The sequence below is a fragment of the Apus apus genome, chromosome 1 (assembly GCF_020740795.1).
Source record: "Apus apus isolate bApuApu2 chromosome 1, bApuApu2.pri.cur, whole genome shotgun sequence".
NCBI classification, from domain to species: Eukaryota; Metazoa; Chordata; class Aves; order Apodiformes; family Apodidae; genus Apus; species Apus apus.
Window position 1 is genome coordinate 27,779,446 of NC_067282.1, and position 24,403 is coordinate 27,803,848.

Below are 24,403 nucleotides of genomic sequence, written 5' to 3' on the forward strand. Positions count from 1 at the left end.
AAGAGTCTGTGGCTTTTGTGTCATAGATCAGCTTTTAGTGCCTTTTTAAAAAAAAAAAAAAAAAAATCTGCATTAGCCAGGTAAAAATACTTTGTTCACTGAATGGTGATGATTGCCAAAGCGTATTTAAAACCAAACCCTCACCAAGCTAGTGTTTTTTTCTTTAAAAATATGTGTTTGCATTTTGGTGAAAAAGTGAGATACAGGTTTTTGAAGTGAAGTGTTATGTAGGTATTCACTGACTAAGAGAAGAGAGTATGTTGCTTGGAAGCAGGTAAGAATTATTATTCTCCTGGTGTTCTTTCCAAGCCTCAGTGTTTTACTGAACCCTAGAAATGTCTATATGTTCCCTGGAAATCTAATGGACATGACTCCAGTTCTGAGAGAAAATTGGTGGTTTGAAGGATTTTTAGGAAACACTTCAGTTGCAAATTTACTGCATTGCTAAGAATGGTAAGAGTTGTTGGAGATGTGGTGGTGCTTCAGAGGAGCAAACACCTGCTAAATGTTGCATAATGTAATTCTTCTTTATTGTTGCCAATGAGCTATATGGTGCTTTCCTTTGGCAGAGATTCTGGAGCAACTTACATGATTGAACATCTGAAATGAGACATACAGTGTGGTACTGAAACCAAAGGAACATGGGATACTTCAGTCTTTCACACATGCTCTGTAGCTTTCTTTGTTTGAGGGGCTGGGGGAATTCATTAGTGAGGGAGTTATTAGTTGCAAATGAAATATACAACCAGTGTCTCCTCTCTTCCTGAAGTTTATTAAGAATTCAGTAAATCCTACCAAGCCACAGCCTTCCATCTTTTTGCCTAACAAAACCACTTGCTCATTTGCTTTGAGACAGAGCACAAAAAAGGCCAATTTTGACCCCAGCTTCCTTTGGTAAGCACTCATATCTCAAAGCACGCAGAGATGCACGGAGCATTAAGACTGAAGCATTTAAAGTCTCCCACTACTCATTATTTCACCAACTACTGTCCCTGTTTAAAGTGTACTTTACCAAACACAACTGGGTATTAGATGTTCTTATTTGCATAGGCTGGTCTGTAGGTGAATCACAGAATGGTTTGGGTTGGAAGGGACCTTAAAGATCATCTAGTTCCAACCCCCCTGCATGGGCAGGGACACCTCCAACTAGATCAGGTTGCTCAAAGCCACATCCAACCTGGCCTTGAACACTTCCAGGGATGGGGCATCCACAACTTCCCTGGGCAACCTGTTCCAGTGTCTCACCACCCTCATAGTGAAGAATACTTTCCTAACATCATCTAAATCCACCCTCTTGCTGTTTAAACCATCAACCCTTGTCCTCTAGCTACAAGTCCTTGTAAAAAGTCCCTCCCCAGCTTTTCTGTAATCCCTTAATGTACTGGAAGGCCACTATGAGGTCTCAGAGCCTTTTCTTCTCCGGGCTGAACAACCCCAACTCCCTCAGCCTGTCTTCATAGCAGAGGTGCTCCATTCCTTGGATTATTTTTACGGCCCTCCTCTGGACTTACTCCAACAGCTCTATGACCTTCTCATGTTGGGGGCCCCAGAACCTGGCACAGCAGTCCAGGTGGGGTTTCACAAGATTTCTGAGATATCCCCTGAGAAGCTGCCGAGGTCGGAATTAATACAGGGAATTTCAGGCCATGGAGTCCTGGTGCCTACAGGCAGAACTCTGTTTGCTGTGTGCTGTCTGTGTAGGTATGATTTATATTTTAACTTAATCAAATATTAATCCAGCTGATCCAGTCCAGTTGTAATATGAATTGCCCAGTGGAGGTCGGTACCTACTCCTTGGGCATTTAAGATCTATAAAATACTTTTAGTGCCTATATGCTAAAAATGTTTTTGCACATACATTGCAGGTAGGTAAAAGAGGATAATTTGCCTTCCCTGACTTCTGTGACTATCACGACTTCTTTTTTAAGAAATTAAACTGTATTCTTTATGCTTAAGAACCCTTAAACCCACTGTTTTTATGGTGGTTTGAATCTCTTGCACTGGAGAAATGGTATGTTATTTACAAAGAACTTCTTACTGGTTTCAGTGTTACTTGTGAAAGGTTCTACTGCTGAAGCAGAGAGCCTGCCTACCTGTGTTGGCTTGTCTCAGGAAAAACGTGAATGGTCTGTCTGCTTTGAAGGTTGGTGTTCGGGATCTCTTTAGTAACACCATTGCTGTAATGCAACGAAGAAAACATTAGTAAAACGTGTCCATTTTCTTTCCGTCTTTTATGCAGTGCCCTCTAGCTCCGGTGCTTAGTACTGTAAGTTCTGAGTTGCTCCTTTGCTTTAAGAATAAAAACGACGGTTTTATCCAAGATGGGTCTAGGTGAATGAGCAAGTGTCGTGAGACTAGATGCAGATGATACGTGTGTACTTTGCTGCTGAAGAGAGTCGCTCTGCCTTTTGATTTTTAAAGGTAATACATCTGTTGTTGTCGTCACAGCCTTCAGTCTGCTCGAGTCATACCGTGCTATTGCCCGACTCGTTAGCCCATTCCTAGCTCTGCTGCTCACAGAAAAAAGATAAGCAAGGTAGAATTGTAGTCTCTTTTCTAGATGGGAGACAAAGAGCAGAGACATATCTGCATTATCCTGATATTTCTCTGTCCAGGCTCTCAACAAAACCTAAGTAGCCTTAATCTCAATTTATGACTTGTCCTCATCTCTGGCTGTGGGTTAATTATTAGATTAAATAAAGAAGAATTATGATGGTTCAGCAATTATGCAAGTATGTCTTATTTCAATAAATTCTTCTTTGTTGCTATATGGTATTTACAATAAGTTGTAAAAAAAAACCCAAGAAAACAACACAACAAAAAAAACCCAGCCCAATACTAAAAAAAAAAAACAGATTTGGAATTTTTTTTTTTTTAAATGAGCAGTTACAACAATGGAATGCAACAGAAGATTCAAGTAAGACTCAGTAAAACTAGTTTGAGGGGTACTATTTCAGTGCTTCTAACAAAACCTGCCTACTTTAGCTTTCAAGTGACTAGATCCAGAGCTTTTAAAGTAAGCAATAAACATAATTATACCTTTTTAAAAATCAGCTTCTTAGCTAGGTCCGGCTGGAGTTAAGGGAGGTTATGACATTGGTTTCAATGGGGTAAAGCTCTGATGTCTGGTTGCTAGTACCCTTAGTCTTTGGTATGTAATTGAAGCCACCTAAAAGCTTTTATTTTTTATGGAAATTGCCAGAAAAAAGATGAAAAATATTTGTGCCCTAGCAGAGATGCAAATTGTCATAAAATGTAAAACTGTACAGCAAGGTTAACTTGTTTATGTCCAAACTTTCACTGTACACCCACATATAGAGAAGATGTGCCTTATTCAGAGTTGCTGCCAGGGGAATGCTACACCAGATCAGGTGTGCTTGGGTTCCTTTTAGCATCATGACCATGGGATGTCTGCAGTGCTCTTCACAGGTCAGCCCAACATCGTGAGCACCACAGTACAATGCACTCCCTGCTTTCTCTACGTGCTGGTTGGATTTCTTGCTGAAGGGAAGGAGGGCAAGGAGGAGAAATGGGAAAGACCCAGATACTGCTCCGGTCTGCTGTCAAGAACCACGAGTGTTTGCAATGTGCATGTGGAGCACATCTACAGTCAGCACAGCCCAGGGAAGCAGAAAGGCAAAATGTGGTTAACATTCATCCTTCCCTGTGCTGATGTTTGAACATCTTGAGCCACACGATCAGCTTCTGAAGAAAAGCAGCAGCAGTGATGCCTACATAATTCATGCAGGGGTCTAGGGCTGCTGCTGCCTTCCATACTGCTGCCTTCCACACTGACTTGTAGCATTTCTGAAGCATCTGAGGGTTGCAGAGGGAAACAAAAAAAGCAGAGGCTGCCTTTGATATAAAGCTTGTGTGACGGGGAAAAAAAAAAAAAGGTGTTGCAGAGCAAGGTAATTTTAGTTAACAGAATTGAAGAATTGTTAAGGTTGGAAGGGACCTTAAAGATCATCAGGTTCCAACCTCCCTGCCATGAGCAGGGACACCTCCCACTAGACCAGGCTGCACAAGCCTCATCCAGCCTGGCCTTAAACACCTCCAGGGAGGGGGCTTCCACAACTTCCCTGAGCAGCCTATTCCAGCACCTTACTACCCTCATGGTGAAGAACTTCTTCCTGATGTCTGACCTAAATCTCCCCTCTTTCAGCTTAAAAACATTACCCTTTGTCCTATCACTGTCCTCTTTGGTGAAAAGCCCCTCCCCAGCTTTCCTGTACCCCCTCAGGTGCTGGAAAGCTGCCATGATTTCTCCTTGGAGCCTTCTCTTCTCCAGGCTGAACAGCCCCAATTTTCTTAGCCTGTCTTCATAGCAGAGGTGCTCCAGCCCTTTGATCATTTTTGTGGCCCTTCCCTGGACCCTTTCCAACAGCTCCATGTATTTCCTGTGCTGAGGGCACCAGAACTGTTCACAGTATTCCAGGTGGGGTCTCACCAGAGCAGAGTAGAGGGGCAGAATCCCCTCCCTGGCCCTGCTGGCCACACTTCTTTTGATGCAGCCCAGGATGCAGTTGCTCTCTGGGCTCCAGTGCACACTGGCGGCTCATGTCGAGCTTCTCATCAACTACCACCTCCAAGTCCTTCTCCTCAGGGCTGCTCTCCAGCCATTCTCCCCCCAGCCTGTATTTGTGCCTGGGGTTGTGCTGACCCAGGTGCAGGACCTTGCACTTGGCCTTGTTGAACTTCATGAGGTTGGCACTGGCCCAGCTCTCCAGCCTGTCAAGGTCCCTCTGGATGGCCTCGCTTCCCTCTAGGGTGTCAACCACACCACACAGCTTGGTATTGTCAGCAAACTTGCTGAGGATAGACTCAATCCCACTGTCCATGTCTCCAACAAAGATGTTGAACAGCACTGGCCCCACTACTGACCCCTGAGGGACACCACTCGTCACCTGCCTCCATTTGGACATTGAGCCATTGACCACAACTCTCTGGGTGTGACCATGGAGCCCATTACCTATCCACTGAGTGGTCCATCTGTCAAATCCCATATCTTGTCAGTTTGGAGACCAGAATGTCATGTGGGACAGTGTCAAGTGCCTTGCACAAATCCAGATAGACTATGTCTGTTGCTCTGCCACCATCCACCATCTCTCTAGCCTTGTTGTAGAAGGGCACCAAATTGGTCAGGCATGATTTGTCCTTAGTGAAGCCATATTGGCTGTCACCAATCACCTCTCTATTTTCCATGTGTCCCAGCAGATTTTCCAGGAGGATCTGTTTCACGATCTTGCTGGATACAGAGACGAGACTGACCAGCCTGTAGTTCCCAGGTCTTCCTTTTTCCCCTTTCTAAAAATAGGGGCTGTGTGACCTTTTTTCCAACCAGCAGGAACATTACCAGATCACCATGATCTCTCAAATATGATGAACAGAGGACCCATGGATGGACCCTATCAGATCCCATAAACTTGTGCGCTTTCAGGTTCTTTAGATGGTCATGAACCTGTTCTTCTACTACAGTGGGGGGTGCTTCATTCTCCTAGTCCCTGCTTTCACCTGCTGTGGCCTTTGTGATTAGGCTGGAGCACTTGCCAGAGAAGACTGATGCAAAGTAGTAATTGAGAACCTCAGCCTTCTCAGTATCCTGCATAGCTATGTCTCCTGTATCTTTCAGGAGAAGGCCTACGTTTTCCTTGGTTCTCCTTTTATCCCCAACATACCTATAGAAGCTTTTATTATTGTTCTTTACATCCTTGGTGAGATTTAATTCCATCTGGGATTTGGCTTTCCTAACCTGATCTCTAGATGCTTGGACAACCTCTCTGTAATCCTCCCAGGATACCTGTCCCAGCTTCCACCCCCTGTATGCTTCCTTCTTCAGATTGAGCTTCTCTAGGAGCTGCTTGCTCATCTACACCAGCCTTCTGGAGCTTTTACCTGACTTTCTCTTAGTTGGGATGCATCACTCTTGGACCTTGAGAAGGTGATCCTTAAATATCAACCAGCTTTCATGTGCCCCTCTTCTCTCCAGGATGTTATCCCATGACACTCTTTCAAAAAGATCCCTTGTTTTATGTAAGTTGTGATGGAGGATTTCTATTGAGATGTCATTCAGCTTGTGAAGGTCATTTATTGACTCTCTAGTCCACAACTGAGATTTTACTCTCAATCTCCCCAGTCAGCCAGTTCCAGCTGCTCACATGGAAATGATCTGCTAGCAGAAATGACTAAGCACAAAGTTCACATAAGAAACAAGGTTGTCTTTGTTTTTATGAAGACAAAACTTCCCTGTCATCACCTTCAATGCTACCAAAGAGGACATCTTCAGACGCATACCCCATAGAGATTCAGGAGCTATGGACAAAACATTAGCAACCTCTTCATTCTTTGCTCTTACAATCTTAGGAGAGAGATTTGACCAACAGAAAGAAAAGAAGTGCTCTATTTCCTTGAACTGGACTTTCCCTGGGAGGTAAGGTTGGTTTTCATTTGAGTCTTTATACATTAGTCTAAGATCAAACATGGAAAGGGAAGAGTTTGAGTTCTTATGAACAATTACAAAGGTACAATGGAAGTCTGTTATATATAAAAGTTTAAATTTAGTTTAGGCATGCATTTAAATGCTACCATGTTTCATTATTTTTTTTACTTTGTTTGTTTGGGGTTTTGTGTGTGTGTGGTTCTTTTTAAAGAAAGATAATCCTCAGAAGTGAAGAGTAAATGTTTGTATATTTGATTTACCTGTAGCTCCTGATGCCTTTGTACCATCTTCTGTTACTTCAATCTCTGCTCTGTGAATAGCTTCCGAAATATAAAGACTACCTTGCTCTGCAAAAAAAACCCCACAACCCAGAAATTAATATTAACAGTTATTTTCTGAATTCCGTTGTGAACACTTTCCCCCCCCCCCTCCTTAATTGGCAATACTGCTACCTTTTTTTTTCTGCAGAATCTAAGGATGACTTAACTGTTAGATATTTCTCCTGGGCAACTAATTCAGTGGCAGCATACTGAATGCAGTACATGTCACATTAGCTTTTTTTCTGCTGCAAATTCCTTCCATTGGTTCCTTCACCACAGCCTGTTCAGAAAGACAGCACAGTATAAACCTGCCTTTCAGTTGCTTTTTCTGCTTCTGGCTTCTGCATTAAAGGATCCTCAGTTCTAATTTTGACTCAGCTCCTGATTTTTCGCACGTGTGCCTAATATGGGTGAGCATAGACAGTCTGAACATCTAAGCTGGCTTGTTATTAAGGACTTTTTACTCTGCACGTAGCTGAGATAACATGACTACACTGCTTTGGGACCAGGGTGACCTTATGTGCAGGCAATTTGGAGAATAAGCTAAAACACTCATGTGTGTCTTGCATCTATCTGCCTGAACATGTCCAGTGTCAAGTGCCTCTGACTTCTATGTGAAATGTGGATCCCACTTTCAGTCGAGCAGTGAAGTTCTTAGAAAAGTATCTAGAAGTTGGAATGTTTTTCTGCTTAAAGGCAGTTCTGCTATTGGTGGCTCTTCATTCAGATCTGCTTTCTAGTCAGGAGGAGGGGGATTGACAAGAGCTTGACTATGTTTCTATTGGTGTAAACCTGGAAGAGCTGTGAGGTGTCCTCTTGTTTCTGATGATGGACCCAGGCAGTCTGGCCCATTTCCACTGATGTCGAGTGGTGGGAGTTGGGCTCAGGCTACAGAAGAGCACCACTTTGACACAATATAGGAACATCTTGAGAGTGAGATAACACACAAGAAAGGTGACATCTGGCTACTTTAGTCTAGGGAAGACAGTGTATCTTAGATCTCTGTACTGCAGACAGAGGGAGGCAGGTCCCTTGCCAGCGTGAGAAGGAATGCACACATTTGACTGCTTCTGACTACAGAGGGATTTTTCAGGGAGCCTTAAATCATCATTGTGAATACCCTCTTTTCTCTCATTTCTACCCATGTTTACCTGTCCTTTTGTCTTTATGACTGTTTTCCCACTATGAATTACTAGTTCAAGAGGTCTCCCAGGCTTTGGTGGAAAGTAAGGTTACATGGTGAGAGTATAAACTAATTAAGATAGTGGGGACAGTGAGTGAATACTGGACTAGGACCTGTTGGAAGAGAACTTGCAAAAAAAAAAAACACAACAGGAAGAAGTGATGGGACTGTGATATAAAATGGAGCTTGGAAAAAATTTAGAAGGATATCAGGGAGAGTGTTACAAGTTCTCTTCTCTTCAGCTGACTGCAGAGAGCAGAACATGGGGAAGGCTGAGAGGTCTTTTCATTTTGTCTGAGTATGAGGATTGAGCCTGACACAAAGTGAAAATCAGTAAATACTGGAAGTGCATTTTATTTACTATGTTAATTGTCTCTAGTCAAACATCTAGGTTAGAGGAGAGGCAGATTTTTTAAGCGTTAGATAAATCTGTTCTTTTTCCAACTGTTTTTATTGGTTAAATAAAAGATAAACCTTTCTTATAAACTCTGCATTGTGTACCTCTTAGGCCATCATAGTTATAACCCTACTATTGTGATACTTAACTGACTAATGTAAGAGTAGAGCTGAGAAGGGCCTCAACATATCTTTGAATCCATAATGCCACCACAGACAGGATCAAATACTTCTACAAGCCTTACCCTGTATAATGTGAAGCAGAAAGCTAAGTTGCACAGGAAAGAAGCTGCTAAATGAGACTGTTTGTGATGGAGTTAAATTCCTCAAAGTATTTATGTTGTCTAAATAGATATTAACTTTATAAAATGCATCCTTGTGTGCTTTATCACTGTATTAACATTTGTTTGCAATAGACAGAGCAGCAGGCTTTAACAAATAAATGGTCAGTAACAAATTGTTTTTAATGTACACCTCTCTCCAGTCTGACATATGTACTGTGATTAAAAAAATGCTGTGTTCAATTGTAAAACAGGTATAAAAAAACCCCTAAGTAATGTGCCTTCTGAGGTTGGTCCCAGAAAAGCAAATTTTCTTTAAAAGCTGGTCTGTCTAAACTGAAGGAATTTCTTCTTGTCATACCTCCATTTATTTACTCACACACAAGAACTGCATGAACTCTCTGCATCTCTAAGAGCAGCTACCACTCTGAGTCTTTGCTAGGAGCAGAAATTACTAAATTGAATTTATTTGTGTTGCTGAAAGTGGTAAAAGAAAATAAATAATAATAATAAGATAATTTGAATTGGTTTAGTACTCATTAATAAATAGGGATAAACATTTTCCAAGGAGCAGGATAATTTCAAAAAAATTCCAAAACCAAGACACTTTACAATCATAACACTAATATATTAGCAAAGGGAAAATATAATTTTGTCCACTGGTCACTGGATTAGTAAAACAACACAGTACGAGTATTTCCCAATATTGCTTGTGCCAATATTTTTTGTGGTGTCTGCAGTTGGACCAGCATCTCTAACTGTTAGAGAACTACTTAAAAATACCATTAGGAATGCAAGTTTTAACAAAAGTATCCTAAATTTCTGAATAAATAACCATTTTCCAGACCTGTGGTGTCTTCACAGTTTTAGGTTTAAAGAAAGAAAAGAGAAGAAAAGAAAAAAAATATAAAGCAAGACCAAAACCAACCCTGTCCCTTTCAGATTCTTCTTTCCTACAGAGCAATAGCTCAAAATACAATTGCCAATAATAAAGCAGAATAGTTGAGTGTGAATTGTATTTTAGAATTTCACAGATGAAGAAGTACAATCAATTCAGAAGCCTCAGGTCTACTGAATCATTCAAATATAAGAGACTACATGATTGGGTCAGTGATCATTTTATTCAGTTGAGCCTCTTACCTGAAATACCTTTAAAATTAGCAGTGATGGGGTCAAATGCATCTCTAATTCCCAAGGCAGAAAAAACTGTCTTTAGGTCAAAAAGGCTTTGAATACTGAACCTGAAATTAATATGATAGATTTTATTTAAATGCGCTATTAGTAGTTTCATAGAGCTAAAAGGTGGAACAGGTGCAATTTATTTCAAGCCTTTGCATTTCATCCATTTCTGTATGAGCCCAATATCTTTCATCTGATTAAGTGTACTTTGCAGAAAAGGGACTCATCTTCACCTGAGAGTGTTAACAGGAGGAATCCCTCTTCTCCACCCGTTGCAATGAGGCTGCATCTCAGTCTTCTTGACACTTTAACTCTCTATTTCCCCAAAAGTCCCCTTTTTAACAGCCTTTTTGGATGTAGCAAAGAGCACTTTGAAACCTTTTCAAAATATCACCTTGGAGAAAGAGAATATTGATGTACAAATTGTTCTTCAGTGCTTTGCTAAGAGCATTGTAAGAGATGCGTAATGAAGCCTTCCAGTGCAGATCCATACAATACGTACAGCCACAAAATAGGTACAGCCTCCTGCACCTGATACCTCCTGCTAGGAACTTCGTTTGAGTTAATTTCATTTCTATCTAGCTGATAGAAAATACTGCCAGGATGTGTGAATTTGCTAAAAACAGCAAGTGACTAAAGTGGAAAACAGAGGGCTGAAACTTGCTTTGTGCACAGAAAGATGGGTATGATGGGTATGAGTGGTGGGGGGCCCCAAGTTCTTTGTAGTGTGCTTTTGTAGTATACTAGCAAGCTGTAAAAATAAACTGTTGTGGGTTTTTTTTTTTAAAGTTTATATCCTTACTGTTCCTTAAGCAAAGAGAACAGAGAGTGGAAAAAGGCCAGGAATGTTTGTCTCTTTTCAGACCTTTAATGGATTGTTATACTCCAAGCAACTTTTTAGTAAAAGCTGTAGGACTGATGGAAATACTTGTTTTTTTAAAACAGCATGGAGAATTTTGGAAAGATTTGGTATTCCCAGATCACCTCTTCATGGCTTAAGAAAGAATAAGAGCTTTTCTGATAGTGTGATGAATGACAAAACTGAAGGTATCTAATGACAAAACTGAAGGTATCTAATTCAGTTTTTTTCTCATACAATGCACATGTTGATCTTATCACACAGAATTATGACAACTGAGGTAGTCAAGCCAACACGGAATATAATATTGCTTACCTAGGCAGAAAAATGTCCATCTTGATTCTTTTTAAGCTGTTGGCCCAGAGGGTTATGGTTTTAGCAGAAAGGTGAAGCTCAATCTGGGACAAAGGTGTTCTTTTGTGGCTGGGAAGCACTAGGAACATGCTGAGTTTCTCCCCCAGGTAAGGTAACTCAACCACAGTGAAAGCCTCCAGAGCTGCAGTCTGGAATTGACCTGGAAGTTGTCAAATACAGAACTTATATCATCATTCAAGCAGGAAAAATCCTCCAAACCCACAACCCAAGCCTGAGTGAGCAGACAGTTCGGAACAGTGGTGATGGGATATAAGGGGCTGTCTCCAACACATGGACATTTGCAGCCACCTCAGGTTGCTTTTAACTCACAACTCAGGCTCACCTGAACAGCTGATTGTGTGATACATACATATATAGGGATTATATATACATGTAGAAAAATACCAATGACAGTAATAGCACCTGAAGCACTGCCTCAACAAAGTATGGATATTTTATTCTTTTCTCATATAGTAGCTGTCCTCCTTACTCAAAGTTTAAAAGACCATCACCAAGGCAATGACAGTAACTTTATGGTGACCGTTTCTGCAATGCTTATTCTTTGAATAAACTTAATTTTTCTAATATCTTTTGCTAAAAAAAATCACTACTGATAGAAATTACAAAACCTAAATGAAGTGTCCTGTTTAATTAACTGAAATCTACCTCATGTTTCCATCTTCACTACCATTAAAAATAAGTTTTAACCTTATTTCAAGAAGCAAATGGTTACACTAAACAATGATTAGGCTTACACTTACTTAAGCACCAAATTTCTTATTTTTTTAAAAACTAGGCAGAAAGACCCATCAAAATCAGATGAAGGTTATAAAAACTGGTCTCAAAATTAAAAGCTGGTGGGGCTTCCAGACGTGTAGTTGGTTATGCAACAGTTTGTAACAGCAATTTAAAAGTACCATTTTAATTCCATATTTTGAAGAATAATTAACCAGGCATTTCTAATGGGCTCTGTTATACAGTAGAACTGATTAAATTCCCACAATTTTACTTCCTCATTTTTTTATCTGCTAATCCAATAAATAGCATTTCAACCATAGTCAGCAGGCCAGGAGTTAAATACAAGTCCCAAGAAAGTGGCTTATTGTTGCTGTTGCCACAGGCTGTCAAAAATACTGAAACCATTCCCTCTTCACCCAGCTGTACTAGTTGTATCTTCAAGGGTAGATATTCATGCTTATTGAGTCAGGAATTATAAATAACAGAATACAGTTAGCTGATGTTCATAACACCTAAATATTTGCCAATAAATACAGAGTTGTAGGATGTCTCAAGTGTTTAGTGTATGACATTTGTTAGTTTTGCAGATTTGGATTAGAGAGGATTCATTAAATGCTGATTATTCTGCTAGATTAAATTTTAGTCTTTTAGATTAGCCCTCCCACCATGTGATGTGGAGGGGGAATTATGCTGTTAAAACCACCTCCCAGCACATGGATCACTTTGCTGGGAGAAGACCTGGTTTGTAAAGGGGAAGCAGGGAGGATTTCCATTTGTAGTGCACTGCACTTGAGTGGTTAAATTTCTGGGCATACTGATATTTTGAAGTCAGCACTTTATGCACAGAGGATATGCAGTTCTTATTAGAAAGAAAATCAAAGAATTAATATTATTGAGTTGGAACATTCAGCCTTCTCTACTTGAACTGATTTTGAGCATCATCCCAGAAGGATTATATATATGGTAAATCACTAGTCAAATACAGTTAACAAATTGCTTGGAAAACAATGAATATGTAAAATAGCTGCAGTGTTTAAAAGGCATGTGTAAATAGTAATGTTGACATTTTCTTAGAGTAGAGTTAATTGTCCCCAGGCTGATTTGTTCTGCCTGGCCATGTTAAAAGGATAAACAATGTGGTAAATGCTGTGATCAATAACAGGCTACAGCTAATCTTTCTCACTCTCTGTTCTCTGTCCTGATGGGAGACAGCTGCTATCATTTAATAATGAAAGAAAGTTATCTCATGCCTCTGTTTTGTTGTACCAAACCAGTCTTTTGTATTAATTTCAAACTGATTTCTAAAAAATGTTTCTAGCAGTTATACTGACTGATTTCAATTCTAGTCTGAACTGATTCTATGAAATCTTACAGTCAGCAAATTTTAAATGATCCCTTTAATTTTGCCTTTCCTCAAGAGTCTCTGCAGCTGCAGAGAGCTCACACATTTCAGGTTGGAAGAAAAGGTAATCCCAGTATTTTGACTAACTATCCTTTACTGTGCAAACATGTAACACACCAGGTACCTACCTAAGGACCATAGGGTAAAGTTCTTCTGTTTAGGCAAATGGTCAGACAGGCACAACACGATTGCAATGTCACATCAGGTTTGCAAGGGCTCAGGAGCAAATCTGTCAGTCAGTGAAGCTCAGCTGCTAAATTTCTGGTCACTGTGTTTTACTCAAGATCTCCATTTGTATAAGAACTTACAGCCCTCAGCCTTTGGTAGTTTTAGGCCTCTTATTTCTTTTATCTCATTCTGCTAAAAGAAAAAGGTTGGATAAAAGGACTGTTCCTGAGCTAATAGGTGTGTGCTAGTCCCAAGAAACCTGTTTGTTTACCTGAATAGCTTGTAAAGCAATGAAGGGTGAGGCTATTCCAGATAGCACCAGCAGCAAAGCCCCTGCAGTGAGCTGGTGATACAAAATCAACCAGGGCTGAAAGATCATGAGTTGATGTAGTAGGTTAAGTTGCTCAACAAGGCTGATAAGGTGTGTAGGGGTTTGGAAAGGGGAAGTCTGTACTCCTCAGTAAATTCAATTCACTTATGAAAGATTCATGTGTAAAGAGGATGGGAGTACTCAAAGTCAGAGGTGTGAAGATCCTCAGGAAGTGGTGGTCCCAGCAGGAGGAAAAAGTGTGGTGGATACACTACAGATGTTCTGGAAGAAGAAACACCATAAAGAAAGATGTTACAGACAGGACGAAGAGTGAAAAGTCACAAAGGGGGTAAAAAGTGATTCCTTAGACAGGTGAATTATGATTCAGAGATAAAAAGGCACAGAAATAAGAAGCTGCCGACTGCCTGGTTGATATGACTTCCACAGAAAAGGAAAATGTTTTAGCCATATAAACAACAGAAAAAGGAAGAGAGAAGGGTGCTGCAGAACACTGTGAAATGGTTGGTTTTTTTTTCTTCATCTCCATTATTTGCTGGTCCTAATGGGAAAGAAATAATCTGATGATTTAGCAAAGGATAATGGTGAGGTTCCTAGTGGAAAGGAGAAAAGAACAGGAGGTGTTACAATAGAAGAGACATAAACAAAGTCTAAACAACTTGGGAGACATAAATAATGATCTGGGGCCTGGATGTTCCCTACCCCAGAATGTGAAAAGAACTTGGATGTGGAATTGCGAGTTGTTCAGAAAATACTTTAAAAATAGACTATATATTCAGTTTTTTCCCATGACTGGAAAACAGGAGTACATTTCTAAAGAAAAGAAAGTGATCTGAGAAATTTTAGGTCTTTGTTTGAGATGTTTTAGAGCATACTCTGGAGAAAAGAATAATCAAGTCACAAAGGCAAACAGGGAGATAAACTGCAACTTTGGGTAGATCCTAGTGAACAAACAATGAGCTAAGTTAAAAGACAAACTCCCAAGTTGAAGAGAGGTTACCAGTGACTTTCCAAAGTATTGCCAACCCTCAAGACTTCCATCAAACAATGAGGTTACCGTGATGATTTGAGTGCTAGAAATTGAATGATGGTTCAAAAACAACAAAAAAAAGGTACTTACCCATCGAGATTTCCCTACCCTTGATTCAGCTAGGACTCATCAGCTAGGAAAAAATGTAAAAAGAAAAGAGGCCCATGTGGGGTCAACCTTGAGCAACCACCCTGAGCTGATTCTGCAGTGCACTACACAGGTATTTTTAGCAAGTGACAGAAATACTAAGAGCTTTTTATAGAACATGTATATGGCCTCATTAAAAGTATTATGTACATGCCTGGTCACTTCTTTTCAAGAAAGATGAATTTAAATTGGAAAAAAATGCAGAAAAGGACCAGTAGAGAATTGGAGTACCTGTTTTTTGAGTAGTTGAGAAGAGCCTGGCATCTTCAGCTTAGCTAACAGGAAACTGAGAGGCAACTTGGTGACTCACAAATACATTTGGGAGTAAAAATCAAGGCTGAAAAGGAACTATTTAACTTAAAGGATAAAGCTGACAAAATATGAAGAGATAGAAACTGGACTTGAAAAATATTTAGACTTTAAATTAGGAAGGTTTTTATTCAAGTGCAGTTCTGAAATTTAGGGTTGAAGGGAAAAAAGTTTTTTATATTTTGAAAGAGATTGTAGAGCTAAATGGCAGAATTCCTGATGGTAGAAATTTAAGCCTACAGCATGAGTCCTTCTGTTGGCAACACACAGAGTCCAAACCTTTGAAACGAGCAGACGCTGTATTCATATATTACACAAATAAAAGTTTGACCTATATTTGTCCTGTTTAAGCCCAGGCTGAGATCATTCACTGTCTAGATATAAGGGACAGAAAAAAATCTCTCCCCTTTGTTGCAGAATTTGGCCCTGAAGATTTGCAGTTTTACCCTACATCCTTGCAGAGAGGCTGTGACCAGAGAGAGGAGGGATGGGTGGGCAGTGCTGGTGCTCACACACTCAAGGGACAGTGATTAGGCTGAAGGCCCAGGAAATTTCTTACCCACCTCACAAATCAAGCTGGTAGGTGCTTGATACAGTTATCATCTTAACTGCCCCTCCGTCACAGCTTCAGATGCGCTTCCTATGGTCCCCCCTTCCTTGGCAAATTTATTCAACAGATTTCATGCTATTGCAAAGGACACTGTAGACTGTGGTACCCTCAGTCTCTCCTGTTCCCTTTTCCTGGCATGCTATCTTAGTTCCTTTTGATTGTTTGCTACAGCTGACAAGTTGGTTATGGAGTGCTGGGAGGTGTTGGTATATGAGGGATGAGGCAGTTAGTAGATACTTTATGAAGCATGTTTAACCCAGGAACTGTTTTATGACTGGGAATTTAAGGAGCCAATTTGGTCGCCCAGGTGGTGTCTTTATTTGATGGGATGTCTTCTGAGACTTCTCCAAGCTGGGTAAATAACATCTCTTAGTGTGGTAGCTGTGCAACTGAAATACATAAAACTGTTCCACATTGTACGATAAAGCAAATCTGGACCAAGGACAGTTACCGTAGTTAACTTCGGCTGTGTGATGCATTGTGGGCACTTTCAGGGTTGAGCCTTCTGCCGTGGTAAAAGGCAACATCTGGGTATCCATAAAGGAAAACTTCTTTTGCCACATGCTTTTGAAGTACATAGTGCTCACCAGGGCGACCTGGCTGAGCGGTGACACAGCACTCTCCAGTGGCATGTCATGCAGGTCCCCATCTGCAAGGAAAGTGTGAGTGTGGGCTGAGAGGGTTCCACCAAGCAGGGATGGAAGGGTGCCCTGGTCAGGAGGATACTGATGTGGTCCTTTGGCCCACCACTGAGCTGCAACTTTCCTCCAAGGGCTTTTTACAAGGGCTTGTAGTGAGAGAACAAGAGGTAATAGATTAAAACTGGAATAGCGGAGATTTAGGATAAACATTAGGAAGAAATCCTTTAGTGTGAGGGTAGTGAGACACTGGCACAGGTTGGCCAGGGAAATTGTGGAAGTTCCATCCCTGGAAGTGTTCAAGTCCAGGTTGGATGGGGCTCTGAGCAACCTGATCTAGTGGGAGATGTCCCTGCCCATGCAAGGGAGTTGGAACTGGATGGTCTTTAAGGTCCCTTCCAACTTAAACCATTCTATAATTATATGATTCTGTGAAAAGAGGTGGGGAGGGGGGCACATGCTGGTTTGACTTGCCTGGGCCTAAAGGCCAGGACTATGTGAGTAATTACAGCAAGTTGGGACCACTCTCTGTTTTTAAGGTCAAGAGACACGACTCACAAGGCACTGTTAAACCCTCCAGCTTCACCTGCCCACCGCTACATAGGCCTCATCGGGGTTGCCTGTTAGTTTGTGTTCTTCCCAGAACCAATCTTGAGTTGGTCAATGTTGAGGGCCAAAGCTGTGCCAGGATCATGCTACTCCCTGAACAGCATGGATGACAGCAGCCTCATGCTCAGCACCATACCCCGGCCCTAACTCTTTTTCTAGCTTACATGTGCCCACATGTATCTTGGAGTGGTTCATTGTTAGCACCAGAAATCCCTCATGAAATGGATTAATAATTGCAGATTGCTTTATGAAGTAAATGGGGCAATTGAAGCGCATCTCCTAATTCTCCCCCTCTCCTATTTACTTGGCCATTCAGCTGATCCTGCTTTGAGTATCTCAGAGATTTTTGAAAGCGTGATCCACTTTTAATTCATTGATATGTATGTGGGCACCACAATCTGAACTTCCATTTCAGTACCTGATTCTAGAGCAATACTTTCCTATCCTGAAGCTGGATCACTTATAACAGGTCATTTGAGAAGGATGGAAATTTGTTTTTCAATAGTAGCTTTAATGTGTGCGTTTGACATCACCTCACACGTTGGCTGCCAAATTGAAGTTACTCACATAACTTAAATTGATGGGGCAAATCAGGGATTAATTTTCTCTGCTGCTCCTGAGGTCTTGCTTTCCCAATATTTTTTTGTCATTAACACAGAATGTTATTTCATTTTTTTTTTCTTGCTTGTGTGGAAAGTAAATTATTTTTATTTTCCATTTTGGCTTTTTGAACTCAAAGTCTGACAGCTGAGCTTACAGCCCCACGTATTCCCTACAGCTGCATGGAAGTATTCAACACAGTGAACTTGGTCCCTGGGGAATTTGGCTGCTCCTCATTAAAGCTGGAAACACTGCAAAGGGATGTCATTTTAAAAATTAGAGGAACAAGGCCAAGCAGTTACCAGCTTAATACTGTGAACTTACACTCAGAGATTCAGACCTATTCCAGCTCTTTCCTCACATTGGAAATGAGCATCAGCACAAGGATTATGTTTCCTGGCTCTCAGCCTTGGTTTGGACAACACTGAGTGTGGCAAAATCCTTGTACTTGGTTAAATGCAGTTTCTCTCAATACACCTATTTTACATTTTGTTCACGTGCAATCATTCTCGTGGGCTGTTACGTTACCTCCCAGATGACCAGTGATCCACCCTTGTATCTGGGCAGTGGTTCTGTTTGGGTCAGTGAAGTTGGTTTGCTGCAGGCTGCTGTTTGCCCAGCGTGCAGCATGTGCAGTGAAGCTGGGTAAGAGCTCCACGCTGGCATCCACGAAGAAGGAACATGTCAGCTGGACCACCGTGCCCTGGCTGGAGTCGGTCGCTCCTTTGTACGCTGCTTGCAAGAAATCCTGCACACTCTGATCTGCCAGGCAAGAGAGAGGGGTTCATAAGGAACATTGTTTTTTGGGAGGAATCTCCCTGGGTTCCCATTGGTAAGACTTAGTGCTCTGGCTATGACTGGTTGAGACGCCAATGCTGAATTACTGCTGTCTCCTATTATCAATGCCACCAGCCCCAGGAAAGGCATCTCCCTGACTGTCTGTCTGCCTCTGCTACCCTCTGTCCTCATGTGTTGTTTTGTTTCTTGAAGGGTGGTGCCCCAAACTGGCCCAGTATTGCAGATGAGCCTTGACAAAGCTAAACAGGGCTGACTGATAGGTTGCTTCATGTATGTTACAAGTGGCTCTTCACTATATGCAACCCACAACGTCTGCTTTTTCTGAAGTACCGTTATATTTCCCATTCAACATTCATCTTTTTAATTCCTAAGAACCCTCAGATCCTTTCCTAAAAACACTGTTCTTTGACTTGTTTTTCCCAGTTTGAATTATTCCTTCTAAATACAGAATTTTGTAGTTGTCCTTGCTGAATTGTGTCCTAATCACTTCACATATTTCTCTGATTTCCCAGGATCCTTTTAAATTATGTTCTGATCTTCCAAAATGCATGTAGCAATTACAAGCTCAGTGTTATTAAAAAATTCAGTAATGGATTCTCAATTTTTTTCCACTGATGAAAATATCTGAATAGTGCCCCAGTCTCTTTTTCCTGGGGAGCTTATGGTAGTTCAATGGTGGTGGCTTCTGTAATGGATAGAGGACTGATGTGAGATGAAGAGGAACATGAGTCCTGCAAATTTAGAGGATCCTGTGTTTTTAAAATCCCAAAGTTTATAGTACGCTCTCCTAAAGGAAGATTTATCAGCCATTTCTGGCTGTCATTATTTTGCTTGTTTTAATGGTTTGGGATGGGATGGTTCATACCGAGGTGACCACCTAAGGCCTGGGACTTGCACCCAGTCTGAACTATGTTCATGGACTCTGTGTCAAACCTCCTCAGACTTTTCATGTTCATGGCTCAGCCCCTTTTCCATATCCCTTGTTGTGCTTTGGAGAAGACTTGCCTATGCCTAGCAAATAAAAGTCTTGTTGAGATTGTCACTTGGCTTCCAGACATTTTGAACAGGTTCCTCCTTTGATAAATAAGTTTTCCATTAGGACTGGAAAATGTCCAGAGCACTGCTCTTTTTCAGCAAGACATCAGTGCCTCTTGGTTCTGCAGGACCTCCAGGACCTTTCTGATTTCCTCACCAAGTGTCCCAGTTTCTGTGTGGAATCTCAGCAGCTCACTGTTGTGTATTAATTACTGGCCACCATCTCCGAGGTGGCTCAGTATTGTGCCTCTTGCTTCTCCAGGCTGCTGTAGTTGGCTCATGTGCTCCTCTGTCTTGGCCTGAAGCCCTGGGGTGCCCTGGACAGCTCACAGGTATCTGACTCTGCTATGGTCATGGCTGGGCTTGCCATTGTGGGCTGGCTGGAAATCTTCATTTTGACTCAAGGGAGTCAAAGGAAAAGGAAAGAATCACCCAGTTTCTCCAGATGCCTGTGAGTGTAGGGATCCAGATGCCTGAAGGGAAGTCAGGCTGGACTGCCACTTGGGACATGGGCAGTTTGAGGTGGCTAACCAGGGAAGTCCATCCCTCCTGGACTGACCTGTCCCAGGCTGAGTGCCAGGTTGAGGGCAGGATCTCTGTGAACCTTCATCTTCCAGTCAGGTCATCAGGAGACTTCTGCTACATTGGTTCTGATTCTTGATGGTGTAAAGGGAGAGTTACATGTCTACCGATTTGTACCACCTGAGGATCCAGTGAGTGTTTTCTGACCTAATAGTGCTCTTTTAATAACCTGCAGGAAGACTAATTACCTATGGGAATTTTGGTATTAGAGTTTAGATCTATTACCCTTTAAGGGATAAAATATCGAAGTCCTGGAACAGATGTGACGAAAACTCACACGGTCTGAGGTGCAAAGTCCTTTTCTCGTGTGTTTTGCATTAGTGCGGGAGCATTTGGCAAGCTCTCTGGAGGATGTGAGAAGTCAAAGACAGTAAATTGGAAGCAGATGTTAACAGGAGGTATGGTATTCTGAGCTTGTAACTTCAGTCAATCTCAAAGTGCTTATTAGCTAACCAAAGTCCTGAATTCTTACTCAGAAAACAGTCCAAAATAGCTTTAAATCTACTCTGCCATAGATAAAATAGAATAGCAAGGAGAAACATCTTAAAAGGTGTCATTGTGTCTGTGCCATCTAGAGAGACATCCCTTTATACATTGTTTTTCTTAGTACTAGAATAAAGGTGAACAAACCTTTCCAAACATTGAAAGAAGATTACAAGTGCATGTAAGAGCCGATTCTGTGTGAATAGTGAATGAAACATCAATGTTTTCATTGTTTTCAGCCTGCTAAGGTTTTAACCACATCCTTCATTATTGTTTAAGATAGACCAACAGAAACATTAATGCAAAATGGAAGAAGTAATTTTACCAGATGTGCATGTATGCATGATTTGGTTTTACTAACCTCATAGGAAGTTTGATCTAAGTATTTGATTTATTTATTTGGTTCAAACCATTTGAGGAAGTGGCTTCCTTCTCCATCACAGGAAATGTGCTGTTATAACCAACAGCAATAGAACACATTCACAGTCATGAATTAATACTACTGAAAGCCAAAGCTCGTGTGGCTTGTGTCACAGACAACTAAAATGGAGATAAAAAGGCTGCATGATATGATGTGCCACATGAGAAGAAGTAAGGCAGCCCAAAAGAACTCAGCAGGTCATTAACAGCCTGTGCACTTCTTCGTTGTATTTTGTTCAGAGATCTGCACTAATCTTTCATAGTGCGACATTATTCTTATGGTTCTTTCTTAATAACTGAGCCCCCAATGACCAGAAGAGTCAAGGAAGGTATAACCCTTGTATGAAGTAATGTTGTTTAAAATTATGCAACTGAGTTTACAGAAACAGGAGTCTTATAGGCAGGACTGCTCATAATATAGATGTGCTGTCCTTGTGTCAGGACATGCAGTACCTGTGTGTATCAGCCAGAGTTCACTCTTACTGCTGTGCTGGTTTTGACTCCCTTCAGCATGATAAGGGTGACTAAGACAAGTTACAGCACAGGCCAGTGAAATGGCTTTAGGTTTTATATCTAGTTTTCTTAGACTGCGAGTTAATTTTATGCTGAGAAAGAGCGGTGTCATCCCTATTTATAAATCTTGTATGTAAGCTGCATATTTTGAAGATGAGGCAGTCATCTGCTTTTCATAAGCATTGTGCCCATAGGGTGAAGTAGTTTGTGATGTGTGATGTGAGATGGTAGGATAATCGAGAGCTAAAATGAAAACCGTATCCTTAAATTCAGCTGATTTAATGCTGGGTTTTCAGACATCTGCTTTTTCCATGTCCCTTCCAGATTCCCAGTGAGTTTTGTTTTAGCTTGCTTTCAGGGAAAGAAGTAATTGCACCATCCATCTGTCAGTGTACATCTTCACCAGTCTCCTAACAGCTTTTCATCTTTTTTGGCCCATTGTAATGACATTAGAAAAAGGTGCAAAGACTCAAAGATAATACAGTTTCTACAGGTTTCATAAAATTTGTTAGTGGAATAGAAGAGGAAATGTAAGTGGGGTAGGAGAGAAAATGACTGTCTGCTGCCCCAGAAAGGACACAAGGGAGGCCAGGACACAACAGGCACAATGAACCCTTGGGAAACCAGGAGCTATTCTGCTGTTCATGGAAATGGCTCTTCTAGATGTAGTTGTATTTTGGTGCAGTAAAAGTGTAAGCAGTGATCAAGAAAAAACAGGAATATTAACATGCGTATCAACTACTCCCTTGAGTTTCCTTTGTCTGGTTGATACCAATCAAAGATGAAGAAAAGACTCCTAAGCTACATCTGGCAGTGAGACAGAAGACAGAAGCTTTTAGTATGATGTGCACAATTCCTGTCTCCTTAGTAAAGCTGTGAATTTATTGCAGAATGTAAGACAAGAAGTATGTTTTTTAAACAGTACATTACCATGAATGTTGTATCCTAGGGCATCCTGTAGCTCTGTAAAGGTATTTCCTTGAGCTCCAAACTGCAGAAGCTCCAAAGAAACAGCCACACTTGCTGGTGAGAGTACCAGGTTGGTTCTGTTCTCTGCTTCAGATACATGCCGATAGAGGTTGATGGCAAAGTGGGTCTTCAGCTCTTTCAGCTCATCATAGGAGATGCTGTTTCCTTTGGTTAAGCAGCAGGCAGACAGGATAAATGCAGAGAAGAAAACGGGCAACATGAAGGCAAGCTGAGAACACTCTCCACCAGCTAATCATACCTGCAATTAATAATACAGATACATTTAGGAAAGCAATAGGCTGAGCCGGCAGAGGAACTTTCTCTTGCTGTCATTGTTAAGATACCTCTTGAAATAGTAATGATCACTGTTGAAACACTTGCCCAGGTCTACCCAATAGCTGTTGTCATAAATATATAAAAAATATATATGTAGGGACATGCTGATGACTCTGATAACTAAAAAAACCCCAGTTTTCCATAATGCTGTACCATGTAGGTTGTTGGTCATTACAGCGCATGGAAACACAAAGCCTCTTGGTTAAAAGTTAGCTGTCTGCAAGCATGATGGGACACTTTGGTGTTGTCTGCATTCTGCTGAGCACCCACAGCTCCTTTCTGTCTCCAGCAGAAAGGGGCCACATCCAGCACTCCCAGAAAGAAAGCCACCCCTCGCGAGGTGCAGCTATCTAACTGGAGGTGTCAGGCTGGGCTTGAGATCCAAGTCTGCAAAAGGCTGGCTTCAAATTTCCTCTCCCAGATATTCCTTTTATGAAATTTACCCCAGTGAAAAAAGGTTGTATTTGCAAAAGGCTCCAGCACTTGCATCACAAAATCACTGTTTTGGATTTTTATGGGAAATCAAGCATTGGTCAATGTCATATTAAGAGACACTTCAGCATTCATTTTTAAATGAATAATGGGAGAAATGACAGAACAGCTTTCTTTACCAAATTTTGCCTTTTGTACATAGTATGCAAGTATATTTTTAAAAATACTGCACCTTCTTTCACTTCAGGATTTCCCACAAATCTTTCTCCATGCCCTTTGCTCTAGAGAACACCTCTAATGCCTTGTATTTACTCACAGTTAGCTCTGTTAAATGGTCTTGCCTTTCTGTGTCCTTCTGGGTGCCTGAATGGAAGCTGTCTATGTACGTCTTGTCTCCTTCTTTAATAGGTAGTGGAGAAAAGACTTAAGTCATGAGACTGCATTTAAAGGGATAGTCAGTGATCAGAGTCTCTGTCGGCGATGTCTGTACCACTCTGTCCAAATTCCTGTAGGCTACAAGCTCTATGGAGAGCCAGGCAAAGCAGCATGCCACTGACCAGCAAATCCAAGGCAAGGAACAAAAAGGTACACATGGAGATACAGTCAGCAACTTCCTTGCATGCCCTGCTTGAGCCTCATGAGACTTGTGACCTGCTGGTACTGAGCAAGGCATCTCCTATCTCTCTTCCCACCCCCCTCCTTCTTTTATTTGAATTCCATTGATTCCTCCGCCACAAAGGGGAAGAGAAAGGGCTCTCTGTGTACCAGGCACACAGCTTTTTTTTTTTTTTTGCCCACTTTGAAATCTTATTCAGAAATCCCATGCAATTAAAATGTCTTTATTTGCCATTATTTTTTTAATGCCATCCCAAATGGCAAGATTTTCATTCACTCTTTAGCTTCCAGGAGGAAAGAAAGTACAAAGGGGTGGGCTTGAAGGAGTCTGAACGAGAAAGGGGTCACTTTGAATGAACCAGAAGCAGAAGAGCTGTGGTTGAGACTGCTTTAAAAGCAGTTGCAGCTGTTAATGGCTTTCTTCATGCAACAGGATCGAGTCCTGCCTGTCATATTCACAGGTTCAGCTTCACAGGTTCACAGTGGCACTTGAAGCAAGTGAAGATTTGGCTTTAAAATGTGTGTAAACCAGCAGCTTACTGCTCTTCATGGAGTTCGAAATTCTCTATACACTTAGCTATTTTCCAACACATGTTCCTTTTGCAACTGGGAAAGAAAACATAGGGGGGA

At 41.3% G+C, this 24,403-nt stretch overlaps 2 protein-coding genes across 3 annotated transcripts in view; both read right to left on the bottom strand.

Moving 5' to 3' along the window:
- Positions 1-1,970: 1,970 nt before the first annotated feature.
- On the bottom strand, positions 1,971-22,643 carry SERPINE3 (serpin family E member 3). 2 transcript variants are annotated; one of them, XM_051622712.1, is made up of 7 exons: positions 22,352-22,643; positions 18,119-18,352; positions 16,195-16,392; positions 10,973-11,171; positions 9,760-9,860; positions 6,700-6,786; positions 1,971-2,177 (listed from the first exon to the last, which is right to left on the bottom strand). In XM_051622712.1, the coding sequence occupies exons 1-7, from the start codon at positions 22,608-22,610 to the stop codon at positions 2,050-2,052; spliced, it is 1,206 nt and encodes a 401-aa protein (XP_051478672.1). In that variant the 5' UTR covers positions 22,611-22,643; the 3' UTR covers positions 1,971-2,049. The 2 variants fall into 2 exon arrangements, with proteins under 2 accessions (XP_051478672.1, XP_051478662.1); XM_051622702.1 differs by lacking the exons at positions 6,700-6,786; positions 9,760-9,860 and having other exon boundaries at positions 2,040-2,177.
- FAM124A (family with sequence similarity 124 member A) overlaps positions 22,615-24,403 on the bottom strand; it is a 73,617-nt gene continuing 71,828 nt past the window's right edge. The window contains exon 5 of the mRNA XM_051622678.1: positions 22,615-22,649. The gene's annotated coding sequence lies outside the window, so the exon portion shown is untranslated. The remainder of the gene's footprint in view (positions 22,650-24,403) is intronic.

Bases quoted from the DNA above. Each gene is read 5' to 3' on its own strand.
- SERPINE3 (XM_051622712.1), bottom strand. From the start codon at position 22,610: ATGTTGCCCGTTTTCTTCTCTGCATTTATCCTGTCTGCCTGCTGCTTA. The intron at 16,393-18,118 runs GTAACGTAACAG...CTTTCCTTGCAG, and splicing joins GATCACTGGTCATCTGGGAG to ATGGGGACCTGCATGACATG. The intron at 11,172-16,194 runs GTAACTGTCCTT...GACAACTTCCAG, and splicing joins CACAGCCGAAGTTAACTACG to GTCAATTCCAGACTGCAGCT.